At 36.6% G+C, this 15,388-nt stretch overlaps 1 protein-coding gene across 4 annotated transcripts in view; it reads right to left on the bottom strand.

Moving 5' to 3' along the window:
- ATRNL1 (attractin like 1) overlaps positions 1 to 15,388 on the bottom strand; it is a 522,496-nt gene that overhangs the window by 450,989 nt on the left and 56,119 nt on the right. For all 4 annotated transcript variants that reach the window (XM_075757823.1, XM_075757824.1, XM_075757826.1 and 1 more), the window contains exons 6-7: positions 8,996 to 9,170; positions 7,725 to 7,812 (exon numbers count right to left, since the gene is read on the bottom strand). In XM_075757823.1, the coding sequence (XP_075613938.1) occupies positions 7,725 to 7,812; positions 8,996 to 9,170 (263 nt within the window). The remainder of the gene's footprint in view (positions 1 to 7,724; positions 7,813 to 8,995; positions 9,171 to 15,388) is intronic.

Genomic DNA, 15,388 nt, shown 5'->3' on the forward strand with positions numbered 1-15,388 from the left:
TTGCATTTCTTAACCATATCACGGCTGCACAGAAAATTTCTCTCTCAGGAAGAAGTTTTCTGCCTTAATTCTTATATAAGTCCAATCTGTTCCTGAAAATTTGGCCAAAGAAATGCCACTCATGAATGACATGAAGAACAGTCATTCTCCATTTTCTTGAAACAAGACTACCAGTCTAGTTTCCTCCCTTAGACTGTACCCATGCATTAGTATATAAATTAACTTTATGTAAACCAACAGCACTCAAAAGTTCATCAGAACTTTTGTTCTCTATGCTTACCTGAAATTTCTAAAAGTTTAGTCAAAGCTGTACATCAATAAGAAATTTCTGAAATTTCTTTTCAAGCAAAATATAAGTAAGACTCAAAAAAAGTCATCTGGCAATAACTCATCCATCAGAAGCCTGTTTTCTGCATTCAATACGTGCCACCTGGTTTAGGACTGTCTAATACCTCCTCTTCCTTTCCCCAGACCATTACCTCCTTTAATATGGTAACAACATCAAAAACATTCTTTTATGTGTTATATCAAAAGAAAAGAAATTAATAATCAACATCCCCACTCGATCCCATAATCCTCCCATTAGATCAGGGCTGACAGACTGGAAAGCAGTCTTCACTTAACTCTTCTTCCTGCAGCATGCTCTGTTATTCTCCAGTTATTGTGGAACTATATCCTCACTCAATAAGAATCTGAACAAAAGGAGGAGCATATTATAACCTAAGCTTCCCAACAAGACCAAATTCAAGTTCAAGACACTACATACTGCAGCAATTTGCATGTCAGGAGGTTAGCGTAATCAAGACTACTGTCACTTTATTTCTTCATTATTTTTACAGGTTTCCACATTGTTGCTGGCTAGAGTTAAAGGTATTATTCTATTATTCAATTAAGTTGGCTCCTATATATTTTAAAAGCCAATAACTTTTTTCCTGGACCACAAAATATAGGACAGGAAAATAAGGTAGTGTGCTTTTGGCAAAAAAAAAAAAAAATACCCAAAATTTGAAGTGTACTTGTTTGCATGAACATTTCTACATTTACAGAAAACTAGGCTGAAGAAAAGCATGCAAATAAAACTATGTGAACAGAGCTTTAAAACTACTGAAGTTATAAGCTGGAATTTTAGCAGAGATGTTGATCTGATCTTTTGTACATTTAATATTTGGATTAAACATATTGGAAGGAAGGAATGAGTAATGGAGACTGCATAGAAAAGTATTAGTTAGGCATCTGCTTTCAGATCTGCTCGACATAAAACCTGATCATGCTTAGACTTTGACTTTCAAACCTATGGAATATAATGTTGAAAACAAGGGAAGAAAAATATCACACTTTTATGTAAAGGAAAAATATCACACTTTTATGTAAAGGAACCAATCTCTTGATAAGTAAGGTCCACTTAATTGAAGAGGAACTCTGAATATGCTTTTGTCTAGACTACATGTAATAAGTGTATGACAGCTCATCTAACATACTTCTCATATACTTCTGAGGTCTGTAAATCAGAATGAGAAAGCAAGTTGTGCATAAGATAATTTAAAGTCATAAAATAATAAAACTATGCAACTTTGTGGTACAACACGCTAATAATTAATAGAATAATTAGAAAAGACTTTTACATCCTTAGTGCTGTTCCAAATTATACTACAATAGCCAACAAAAATAGGCATATAAAAGAATAACAACAAACCAATTGATGAAAGATTTTGTCTCACTCATATTAAAGCCGAGAAAGCTTTGTTAACACTAGCTTTTGATTAGACTAATAAAAAAAATAGCAGAAGAGATATACAGACTCAACATCAGTTAATTTGGAAAAGGAATCAAAACAGTTACCCTTTTTTAATAAAGCTTTAAAATTGGAAATAACATGCATAAAACTCAAATGAGTCAAATTAAATTTGACTACGTATAAAATGGTCTGTATACTGGAAAACTTACTTATGATTGCTACTATGTTAAGCTGCCTGTTTGCTTCACTCCTGTTGCCAATCTCAAAGGAAACACATCTCAATGCCCAGTCATCCTTCCACAGTCTTGGGACTAGTAGCAACAGTTCAATTGCGAGGTCAAATTCTGTGATACAACCACAAGCTCACTACTAAGTAAACTCGCAGACGTGACCATTAGTCACCCCATATGCAACTCCCTTTCTACTTTATTCCAGGGATCTAGTATTTTTCAATTTACTCTCTAACTCCTTATCTAGTCACTGTTTATCAAAGCTATATGTACCTACTTTAAAAACCTCACAAGCCATTTTCTCCCGTTTCTTTATAATCCTATTTTTTACATGAATTATTTCAAAGTACGTTTACATTTTTCAGTATTAAGATGCCAGGAACTATATATAATCTTTGAGATCCGGAAGAACCAATTGCTAACAGATATAGGTAGCACCTTTCCAATAACCAGTCTGAAGAGGCATGGAAGGTAATACTATCTAACAGTTTAGTTGGTCTAAAAGCAAGAACACTTTTATATTCTCTCCTCTATAAATGCATAAAAAGTCTTAGTCACTTGTTACAACTATACATCAGTAGGAGCCTTCTGATCTTTTTTTCTTCAGAATAAAGAAGCACAGTACTTCAATTTTAACTAAAGAAGCTTTCTGAGGGAAATGGGCACAGTAACTTATTTCATTCTCCACAGAGTCAATTATATAGCTTCAATTTACCTTGCACCACAATCAGGCAATACTAGATCTGTGCTCTCACTCCGGTCTAGAGCTAGGCTTTGAAATCTCAGGAGCTCAAGTCAAAAACTTAATCTAATTTCTTCTCTGTGGATATTTTGTCTCTCAACTATAAAGGAAACATTTCACAATGACTAGTACACAGCTCAAAACTGCCATCTCTAGGTATTATATTCTAGCATTCTTCACACTAAATTATTTTTCTGTTTTTTCAAAAGACTGAACACCTGAAAGGAAAAATATCAAAAGTTTATCCTAACAAGTTAATTTAAGAACTTATTTCAAAAGGATGTGCCTTTTCACTTGAAATTTCAGCTTACATGGTCAGCTCCTTTTGGCCCATGTAATTTTTTACATTTGACATAATCACTAGTAGAAGCAATATATTAATTATTTGACGTGAGTGGTGCTGTGTTCATTATTAGTGAATTCTAATTACTAATTAACATGTGTCTTTGACAACAGCAACAGCTTCTTCACTACACACTTGCTTGTAGCTTTTATTAGTATTAACAAGAGTTGCATTTCCTCACTTAGATCCAAAAAGGTCTCTGAATTAACACAGGTCTCTTATATTTAATATTTGCTGGTAAGAGTATTTCTCAAATGGTTACCCTTTAGTCTGGAATATCTCGAGAAAATATTAGCACTGTCAAATAAAAAGGTTAAATGATATTTTAAGCCTTTATTCTGAACTGCTAAATGATACATTACTTGAATGTTTCCCAAGTAAAAGGTTCACATTCTACGAGAACTGTAATAATCAAAGATACCAGTCAGAAAGATCTGACCTTTCGAAGAACAGATAATATATCAGTAATGAATCAGGGAAGTGACGAGAAGAAAAGCAATTTTTGAGTTGATGTTGGGGCATGCACAGAATCTAGTTCATATCACTACTGAAAAACACCTTTACAATATTCATCATGCCAGGTACAGATTCAACATCTCTGGAAGAGCAACAGATGCCAGGGAAAAAAAAATTAAAAAAATCCGCCCACTCCAACAATTCTGCTTAACTTCAAAAGGAGCACTATATAAAAGGAAGAGTGATCATAAAGAGAAACTAAAATGTACAACTAAAAGGATAAAATCTGTAATGACAATATGAAGACAGTTTAAGGACATGTGGTCAGATCACATGAATACTTCCCACTTAAAAAAAACCCCAACATTTCTCATAACAAATAACAAAATAAATAAAGCTTTACTTAACAGGATGATAACGGAGACGGTTAGAAGAAAAAATATACTTAAAAAAAAAAAGTTCAGAATCTCCAGTAGATTAAAACACGGAGACATATAAAGGCAAGCCTTGAAATAGTTCAATGAGCTGCCTGCAAAATCATAAAGTCCTAATACCTCATTTTTCAAATGCATTAGAAACACAGCCAACTAGATAATTTGTGGTGCCAACAGACATTCTGAAGGAGTATTCTGAGAAGATAAAGCCATAACAATAAGATGAAGTTTGTTTTCCCATATGAGTTCTTCATGGTAGACTTTACAGGTACTTCCACAGCAGAAATTAATACAGAATTTATAGTTAAAAAAAATCCACCCAAAACATAAAACTGACAAAATAATCAGCAACAAGTCACCAGTATCAGTTCTGAAGGAATTTAAGAACAAAACAGCTGACCCTGTCCATAGTGTGTAACTCCCTCCTTAGAAATGTGTCAGTACCAACAGACTGAAAAGCAACAGATAGAAAGGACAGAATTCAGTGAACACATGGATAAGACAGACAGAGGAAAAGTCTAACAGCTTTTGAAAAGAGAAGTTATATCTTGCATATCATTGGATTTTCCTGAAGGAATTACAGGTCTGGTTGATACAGTTACCTGGAATTTCCAAAAGATGCTTGATAATGTTCTTCATGCCTTAAAGAAAACTAAGCTGCTCTGGGGTGAGCAAGGCAAATAACACAAGGGTAAAAACTAAATAAAGAAAAGTTTGGAAGAACAATGTTCACTTCTTAAATGAGTAGATACCATTAGTGGTGTCCCACAGAGACCTACAATTGAGATTTGTTTTTTCAACATACTGAAACATGATCTGGCACAGGGATGAATGGAAAAATAACTTCTTTTGACAATACTATGTTACTCAAAATAACTGAGACAATGGTGAAAAGCAAAGAATTGCAGAAGAATCTCATAATGTTGAATGTGCAATAAAAGGATAAATAAAAGTACACATAGATAAGCATAAAGTGATGCATAAGAATAAAAAACAATTTTAAGTCTGTATATATGGTGGTGGGTTTTGAATTGACTAGAATGAGATCTTGAGGTTATAACTGATAGTTCTGTGAAAATACCAGTTCAAACCCAACAGCAGATTTTCAAAAAGCTAAAATACCATTAAGAAAAAATTAGACCATTAATTCTATAACACCGTTCTCTGAGGTGGTAATATACTACAGAATCTGATTCCCCCTTATCTTAGAAGGGATGTAACAGAACTAGAAGAGGTAGAGGCAATGACACAATGTTATCTAAAGTATGAAATAGCTTCCTTCTAGAGGAAAGGGGGGGGTCGATATTGAGACCAGTGCCATTTAACACCTTTGTTGGTGACATGGGCAGTGGGCTTGAGTCCCCTCTCAGCAAGTTTCCCCAACAACACCAAGCTGTGTAGTGCAGTCAACACGCTGGAGGGAAGGGATGCCATCCAGAGGGACCTTGACAGGCTGGAGAAGTGCGAACCTCATGAAGTTCAACAAGGCCAAGCGCAAGGTCCTGCACGTGAGTCGAGGCAATCCTGAGCGCAAATACAGGCTGGGTGGAGAATGGATTGAGAGCAGCCCTGAGGAGACGGATGTGGTGGTGTTGGTGGATGAACAGCTCAACATGAACCAGCAATGTGTACTTGCAGCCAGAAAGCCAACCGTATCCTGGGCTGCATCAAAAGCAGCGTGACCAGAGCTTGAGGGAGGTGATTCTGCCCCTCTGCTCTGCTCTCATGAGACCCCACCTGCAGTACTGCATCCAGCTCTGGAGGCCCCACTACGAGACAGACATCGAGCTGTTGGAGCGAGTCCAGAGGAGGCCATGAAGATGATCAGAGAGCTGGAGAATCTCTCCTATAAGGACAGGCTGAGAGAGTTGGGGTTGTTCAGCCTGGATAAGTGAAGGCTCTAGGGAGACCTTATAGCAGCCTTCTAGTACCTGAAGGGGCCTACAGGAAAGCTGGACAGGGACTGTTTATCAGGGAATGTAGTGATAGGACAAGGGGTGATGGCCTTAAACTGAAGGAGGGAAAATTTAGATAGAAATTCTTCCCTGTGAGGGTGGTGAGGCACTGGAACAGGTTGCCCAGAGAAGCTGTGGATGCCTCATGCCTGGAAGTGTTCAAGGCCAGGTTGGATGGGGCTTTGGGCAACCTGGGCTAGTGGAGGGGCTGGAGCTAGATGATCTCTGAGGTCCCTTTCAACCCAAAGCAAGGAGTTTTCAGCACGAAAAAGAAATCATGGAGAGAGGATATGATGGCCTTAAAAAAAATCATGAGTGATACAAAGAAAATAAATGGAAAATAGTATAAGATGTAGGGATGATCAAAATTAAATCATCTAGTACCAGTTTCCCAAAAGGTGTTTTTTCTTCACAAAATACACTGGAATTCTTAGGCACAGGATAGTTTCAATGTTAAAATAAGTATATGGTCCAAAAATGTGGAAAAAAATAAAAAGCATGGTTTCGTAATCTTTCCACAAAAATACTATCCTATCTTAGAAAATCCCAGCTGCTGACCAGGACAGTGTTCTGAGGAAGCTTCTATATGTTCTCGCCATTTTTTTCTTATATTCTTCCCTAGGCATTCACTGTTACCCATTATTCAAGACATGTTACCAGGTTAGATGAATGCTCTGGTCTGACTTGATATGATCTTTTTTGTTCTTCCCTACTGGATGTGTTTTACACAAACAACTGAAAATTTGGGATATAAATTCTGTATTTCTCTGTCCCAGGTAACAAGTTTGCCATTATTTTTACAATGCTAAATTATGCACTACATTCACTTTTGGTCCTTTATATTTTGGAGACTTGACTAACACTACCCAAAAATTAAGGAATTAACAAAAGGAATTTTTTTTTTTTTTAATTAAGGTCATCTCTGTCTCTATGTCCTATTAGTACAAAGAATCCTTTTTTCTCTTTTTTTCTGTGAAATCAGCCTTTAAAAGTGCTTTCAGCAAAGCAGCATGCAGACTACATGATACAAGTAGAAGCAAAACTTCCAATAGTTCATGTTTATTTGAACTTAGAGTAAAACAATACTATAGAACAACAGTTTCTATTTTAATACTGGTCTGATTCTTTACTAAGAAAAATAAAACAAAAATTTATTTCTTACTGTCATGGCCTTTAGGTCATTAATAAGCCTTAATGGCCCTGACCAGCCTCATGTGGGGCTCAGCCATGGACACCCAGTCCCTGACTGCTTGTGATCCGGCCTCCTGAACGGACCTGGACCTGTGCTGTAGGTAGCTTGTCTCCTGGATGGATCCTGGATGGATCCCTCAGGCACGCATTGTAGCCTTCTCTCCAGTCCTGTCTCTGGCCTCATCTCCTTTTGCTCCTGACTGGACCCCGTGGATAGTCCCTGGACCTGGGGCATTGCTTGCCACATCCAGGGAAGTCAAAGGACCCTGCTACCAGCAGCCAGCTCTGACTGCTGGGCTCTGCCCCTGGGCATGGTGCCTGGTCAGCGAGGGCACTGCCCATGCTGAGTCACCCTTGCCTCCCAGCTCAACTTCCCTTACCGCAGTTCCAACTATATTAGCTCCCTTTTATTGGTGGGTTTAGCTTCGAGGGTTTATGGTTAGCTAAGAATTGACTTGGATGTATTGCACAATTTTTGCAAAAAGATTGTACAAGTACTGAAGAAGACAGTAATACAAAATGCTTAGGGACTAGAAATTAAATTATCCTCAAAAATCTATGTTCATGATGAATCATTTCAAGATCACTAACAGCACACACAAAGAAATTAATTAAACAGGATGCTGAAGAGTCCAAACCTGATATAAAGCAAGAGTGTGTCCATATCTCTGGAGTGGCCCTTTGGATACAGGTACTACGTTCCATATACTGCTTTCCAAATTGTAGCTAGAAGAGAAATAGAAAAAGTAAACATTTTCTACCTGCAGAGAAATAGGGACTTTTGTATGTTTGAACTAACTTCTGTTTGGCAAAACATGCACCCTTGATCAGTCACTGTTGTTTACCAATGTGGTAATTTGTTAGCAGCAGTTAGTACACAACAGTGACAGTTTACTAAATGCTCATCAATGAAAACAGGGGCAGCTCTTTCAGGGACCCATCAACAATCTCAGAAAATAGGACAATCTCAGAAAATCACCAGACTTACAAGAAAGTTATGAAACTAGACTGCTAAGCTCACTGTTAAAAGTCACATTAAAAAAAAAAAAAAAAACCCCACACAAACAAACACAACACACAAACAACAGCAAACACCCAAAAGAAAAGCCCAAACACTAAACTGCTTATGCCACAATCTTTTGCACTACTTTGAAAATTTATTGTTGAGCTGCCCCTCAGCTATATTGTTGATTTTCATTTCCATTAAATTTTAATTAGCAATTAATCCATTAATGGATTAAAATACAACAAGATGGAAGAGAGGCAAAAAAATAATACGACAGAGATAGAAAAGGAAATCACCAAAGATAGTGGGATTTGTTCTGGATGATTGCGAGTGTGTGGAACAAAACAAGAGGTAGACAAAAATAGAGTAAACATGCTAATAAACATATCCTAATACTTGCATTTAGCACATTTAGGGCCTGTATGTATATAAAAGTCACCATACAAACTGTCACAAACATGAAGAAGTGAAATATGGACGACCCGTCTGACCCTACTGGCAGGGCACCAACAAGCTAAGTACATGTATTAAATACAAGTCTCCTATAACTATAGATCAGCTTCAATAATAGCATTCAAGATTTACTATCTGAAAATATCAGCCCGTGGATTTCTTTTACTGCTTTATCACTGCAAACATTTTTATGCTTTGCAGCAAAGTATAGCAGCAGTTTTCACGAAACTGAAGAAGTTACACATTAGTATCACAAGGAGATCAATATTACACATATTTTAACTTTTTTTAAATCATAAGAAAATTGCAAGCAGAAAATAACACCATTAATAAAGAATCTAAAAACACATACAACTTTCAGTTAATTGCAGGATAGAGGCTACCTCCCTGGTAAGATCAGTTTTCCCTAAGCCACATCAGAAGAGATATGACAAAGGAGAAATCACTTACTTCAACACCATTTGGAATGAACTGTAGTTAAAAGTGTATCCACCAATCACCCACATAAATTTCCCATGTAGGACTGCCTTATGGGAAGCCCGACCCACAGAAGGGCTGAAGGGCTTTACGTTTGGTAGAATCCAGTAAGACTCCGTGGAAGGGACGTTCAAAGAACAATCTGGACCTGTTTTGTAAACAAATGTGCAATTTGTACAATCTGTTAGACAGGGATGTTAAAGCCAATAAAGCAGAAACAGGGGAGGCTTAATTACAGATGTCAGGATTGCTCATTCTGATAAAATACAGTATACACTTTTATGTTTAACAGATGCTCAATGAAAAAAAAACCTGACAACAAGGGGCGTCAGTCAAATTGAATGTGTTAGATTAGCTCAAATAATAATGATATATTTCTGCATTCTTCTCAGAAAACATACTGCATGAGTCACAAATTGGAAAAAAAGGCATAATGCATCATATTTTTAGACTCTGTACAGGTCTAAAATGTGTAGCACAGTATACACTGCACGTTACCTCTGGAGAAAAACTATACTGCATTTGAACTAACCAGAGTAAGCTTATATCAAAGCAAACAAAGGCCATTACTGGAGGGCAGAGAGAGTAGGATCAGGTTTGAAGAACTACAGAACAAGTTGTTGTGTGACCACATGAAAGAGCAATAAAATTACACATTAAATTCAACGTAGATAAATTTAAAACTATGTAAGCTATGTTCCAGTTTGACTAAAGCGAAAATAGTCTCTCAACTAACCACTACTAGTCAGTAGTAAAGTCTCATTTTAAGATAACTCATGAAAATACCTCCTCAACACTCAGCACTGGTCAAAAAAGCAAGTCATATGTTAGGAACAGAGAACATCATTACTCCACTGTACAAATCAGTGGTTTGCCTACACTTAGAAAACTCAAAAAGAAGATAGGGCTGAAGAACGTTTACAGAAGAATAATATGGATGTTCAAAGGAATTGAATGGCTTCTGTAACAGGAACTGAGTTGGCTAAGACTTTTTCACTTGGAAAAAAACTAAACTTGGAAGTTAATGATAGAAGTCTATAAAATAAGTGACTTAGAGGGTGGATATGAAGAGTCTACAGTCTCTTTGAATAGAAGAACCGAGATTTATCAAATGGAGGCTGAAGAAGCCACATTCAAAACAAGGGGAGGTAGTTCTTCATGCAAAAAGTGTCCAATCTCCTTGGCAAGGACCCCTGACAAAGAGCTCTGGCTGCAAAGGTTTACACTGAGTCAAGGAGAGACTGGACAAGCATTTAGAAGAGAACGCTGCTGAAATTTACTGAATAAAGTGATTTACATCAAGCTCATAATTACACTACCCTTGGGGGCGGGAGGGGGGGAATTACATTTTTCCAATGTGTATTACCATTTTTAGGGCAACTTCTCACAATTATTTCTTATACACAACAACCAGGCAAATAATCTGTAGCTAACCAGTTGTTGACTTTTCCTTGTACTCTATAGAAGAATGATGTCCACTTGTATCCAAATTATCTTCCATTTGTTAAATGATGTAGACACTCAACTGCCATTGTTCATTACGCCTTCTACCCAGAAAAGATTAATGGTATTTGAATGAGGTCTAATGAGAATATGAACAATTCAGTATATTATTTCTTAAGCATTAATAATAGATACTGTAATAGAATTGTAACCTCAGCAAGATTCTGATTTGGTAAATCACTGGAGGAAACACTTAATTTGAATCTAAAAGTGCTTAAAAATAAACAATTGATTAAGTATTCTTTGATCAGGGAAGAGCTTAGAATTATGAAAACGGTGCCTCCAGTCAGAAAATGAAAACACATTTATGCCTTTCATCCCATCTGCCGTCCTTGCGCAGAAATGTAGTGGTCAACAGTGTCCCCTAGTGGCAAATCATGAATACAACACACAAACTACTCGCATGCCCATTGACTTGAGATTTTCATTTCTGGAGACAGGGAACCGCAAGAATTCACATAGCAAATAGAAATATATTTAGATGACATTGACTGTATTAAAATGAGGACAAGCAAAAACTTTGTATACAAAGTTAACAATGCAAAAAACTTCACAATATAGTTAACCAGATCACTGATTGAAAGAATGTCATAGCTAATTTTTCTACATCAGTGCTTCATTGTTGGTCTACACTGAACAATAGGAAAGGTGAGATAGAAAGGAGAAACACCATGTACCTAGGTCTTGTTCTGGCATGGACGAAGGACGCATTCTAAGCGGACACACCTGAACTCAGGAGCTTGAAAGCAGGTTTACTTCAAAGAACATGATACCCTGTGCATGACGCACACACGTATTAAAGTGACATCAGTTGACACTGCCACCAGAAGAGGCACCCCTGGCCTCCTCTCACTGCTTATTCTTCAGCTGTCATTGCTACTGGCATCAGTTTTCACATGGCTGCACCATGACCCAGATGAGGGAATGCATCCAGGTTAAAACTTGCTTTTATTTTGAGCCATGTTTCACTTTGCCCACATGCACACGGTTGTGCCAACACAAGTAAGATCGCATGGCCAGGACTGCCTCTTCAGTGAAAGAGTAAAACTTTCATGGAGTTATCACAGTATCTATCAATCAGTACAAAAATGGAATATATAATTGAAAAAGCACAAAGCAATAGAATAATACTGACTTCTACTGAAGCACCATTTAAAAAGCAAATGCTTCTGTGTGGCTATTGCCTTATACAGGCAAGGTAAATGTATGACTTTTAGAAGTATCATTTACAGATTTTCCTACTTAATTACATATACCATGAAACATCACCATTATTTCAGCATAAATATGTTTTCTCTTCAGGAACATCACATTCACTAAATATATGTCTTTTGTGTAACAGAGAGCACTACAGCTGCAGAACAAAGATAATGAAAAATAGGGTTTATTATTTTCTATGCAAATATGATTTTTCTCCATTTATTTAAAATTGGATTTCTTTCTTATCTTCCTAATGTGTCACTCAATTCACTAAAAAAAAAAAAAAAGCTTTAAAAACAGCAAACAACTTTATAAACCTGAATTGGAAGTCAATTACATTATCCTCCAAAGGTACGAAAAAATTCTATAGGTTTAAGAAAGCGATTTACTCACACAACAAAAGAGAAGGAATCTAATTTCTATTTATTGAGGAGTTTCATGAACTGCCAAAGTAACAATCTGTTCCAGTAGTTCAAGTCATAAGATCAATTTCCACCTAATGAGAAAACATCATCTACTGTCTTCAACCCTAATCTTTTCCTTTGGGATCACTGGGGGGGGGGGGGGAACAGAAGTATTGATATGTTGAATATAAATGTCACAGTCCTATTTTTCATGCAATCTAATCAAAGCATTTAAATAAAGTATTTGTTGTTATTTTCCCATATTTTGTTTTCTATCTGATCATTTGAGTTGAGAATCATTGCTTTAACATAATTTTTCAACTACCACAAATGCAAACCAAATATCACTATTCTCAAGTACCCAATAAAATCTTCATATGATAATGAATTTGAGATTATGAAAAATATTTTTGAGAAAAGAGCATATATCTGAATATACTTTCAATAAAAATTCTACTGGAAGTTTTTCAAAGCAGTATATCATTTTTCTCACAGGACAGTGATGAGGTACTAACTGCATAAAAATACAAAGTTGCTGTGTAAATGAAAAGATAAATGTTCAAGAATGGCTCATCAGCATTCCAATAGTAGGTATATTCATGTATCCCTACACTACCACTGCACAGCTCCGCAACATCCATACGGGATGTAATTATTTCCCCTCTCCTGCAAAACAGTCTCACTCCAAATGAGACTTAATGGTAGACAGAGATATCCTGGACAGGTCTCCAGCGAAAGCAGCATGGTAGCAAGCTGTGCCAGGACTCAGCCTCCTCCATGAATGAAACAGTCAGAAATCCTAATGCACATAAACTGATGCAGTTCTTGAAATGCCATCTGGTTGCTATTATTCAGTCCCATTTCTTTCCTCAGCCAGGTAGAGTGGATCGTCCAAGAGTGATCTGGCCTTGATGAATCCGCAGGGTCAGTCTGAGCAGGCAAGCCAAGGGCTGCACTTTGCTTGGTGCGTGCTACTCAACAGTGCTCGTAACTGTTCGGCTTCAGGTCTCAAACTCCAGATCAGCTAGGTCCGTACAGCAGAATGAGGCTTGATGCCATGGCAGGCTTTGCAGGAAGCACAGTGCATAGAAAGCTTTCCTAGTCTCTCATGACCAAGCACAAGTATACTCTTCAGTAGATGCTGCATGAGACTTGTCATCTTAATATTAAACAGAAAAAGTGTATTGCTTCTTAGTCTCTAAAAGAAACAGGGACTTTTCAGATTAGCAGCAGCTGTCAGTACCCATTGGATTAGAGAGTTTGAGACTCCATACTAATGCCAGCAGGATATCAAGCTCTAATATCTATGCTGACAACTTTTAGAAACCTTCACGGCACTAGTAGTCAAAAGCCTCCTTTCAATTTTCAAACTAGATGCATTGATGGCCAGTTTACCCCAATTTTTCTTCTACCAGTGTTGATATCACTGAGAGCTGGTCTGTCTATACACCCCCCAACCGTTTATAAACAGCAACACTATTCCCTCACAGCCTTCATTTTACTAGTTTAAACAAACCATGCTCTGTTAGTATCTTCCATAGCCCTGACCATCCTCACAGTTCTCCCTCTGAGCCTGTTTCAGTTTGTATTCATAAAAGTGTAATAACAAAAAATGAAGTACAGTACTAAAGTTTTCATATATTTAATTGTAGATTCTGTGACTGATCATCCTACTAATGCACTTGACACTTTACAGCCTATAGTTTGTAGAATACATAAAATTAAGAATATTAATTAGTTCATATTGTAATTGAGATATACAAGCAAGTTTTCTCCCATGTCACCTTCCACACTTCAATCCAAGATTATAAAACTAATTAGTAATACTCTTAGTCCCTAAATGTATGAATTTACCATTCATACTGAAGTAATTACAGCCCACACATTACTCTAACCCTTTTTTTTCAGGATATTCTGGTCCTCCTTCACTTTGAAAGTAATTCCCACCTTTGTATTACCAGATTTCATTAGCAGTCTTATGAGTAGATTATAAAAATTATGTAACGAGATCAGTCCCAAGATCAGTCTCTAAGTAGTACTGATATATTTCCATCCTAAGTTATTTGTTCAGCACACCCACTCACATTTCACAATTAAGAAGCTGTGTCCCTTACTGTTCCTTGATTTCTTCAGTTTCAATGATTTCCTATCATCAAATACTGAGGTTCAGATAAAATATATTGCATTTTCTTGTCACTTTTCTTACAAATTATTTTAGTATGAACTACATTGATAAATCCACATTTCAACTGTTTCACTCTTCAATCACACCACATGTTTAATGATTTCTTTCCTCAATTATGGTCTACAATTTTACACACTGCTGAAAACAAGCTAAAATGTTTTGAGCTGCCTGAATCACTTCCTATTCTTTAATAAAGGTGCTACAGATAATGAACTGAATCTACTGTCTTCCTTCATCAGGAAAATCAGCACTATCTATACCCTTCTTGTGCTCAAGACACAGTATTGCATTTGTTCATTAGTTTAACCAAGTGTTTGCATGTTCTACGTTGCTACATTTATGTGAATGCATTTCAATATATATTTAGAAGGTCACAGATTTATTTTAAATTCATTACATTTTTGATTAAAACTCACAAATAGTAGAGGACTCCTTTCCTAAATCTCTGCCTAATCGCACATACAGAGTATTATCAGCCACTTTAATCCGGCCAACCATTTATTGAAATGAATCCAATAAGTTCTACTAAACTTGTTTTCACTAATCACCAGATGACACCACAAAGGTATTTAAAACTGAAGTTGGCTCTTTATTTAACTGTGATCTTCTTTTATTGCAATAAAGATACTTAATTTTCTCACACAGAATTATCAGACAGTAAATTTCTAATCATGATAGCGGTATTTTGTTTACAAAATGCACGGAGTCCTCCAAGGATGCTTGACAAATCATTAAATTCAGTCCGAACATAAAACTGAAGAACATGTTTCCAGTATATATGAAATAACTGTTCGGCCAATTCCTCCCTAGGAATTCTGCATACACAAAGTTTCCTTAGACAACTCACATTGCTATGATATACACAATGAAATTTATAAATATGGAGTCCAGAAATTGGATTTTAATTTAAAATTGGGGGAGGAAAGGATTCCTTGGGTTTGTGGTTTTATGGGCATATATAGTATTAATGCACATATATTTAACAGGACATCTCCCAGACTGTAAAACTCCAGTTTCTTTTGACTGAATTGATATTTGGCCAGGAGAAAAGCTGAAAGGTAAAATCTAGACAAA

The sequence above is a fragment of the Balearica regulorum genome, chromosome 7 (assembly GCF_011004875.1).
Source record: "Balearica regulorum gibbericeps isolate bBalReg1 chromosome 7, bBalReg1.pri, whole genome shotgun sequence".
NCBI lineage: Eukaryota > Metazoa > Chordata > Aves > Gruiformes > Gruidae > Balearica > Balearica regulorum.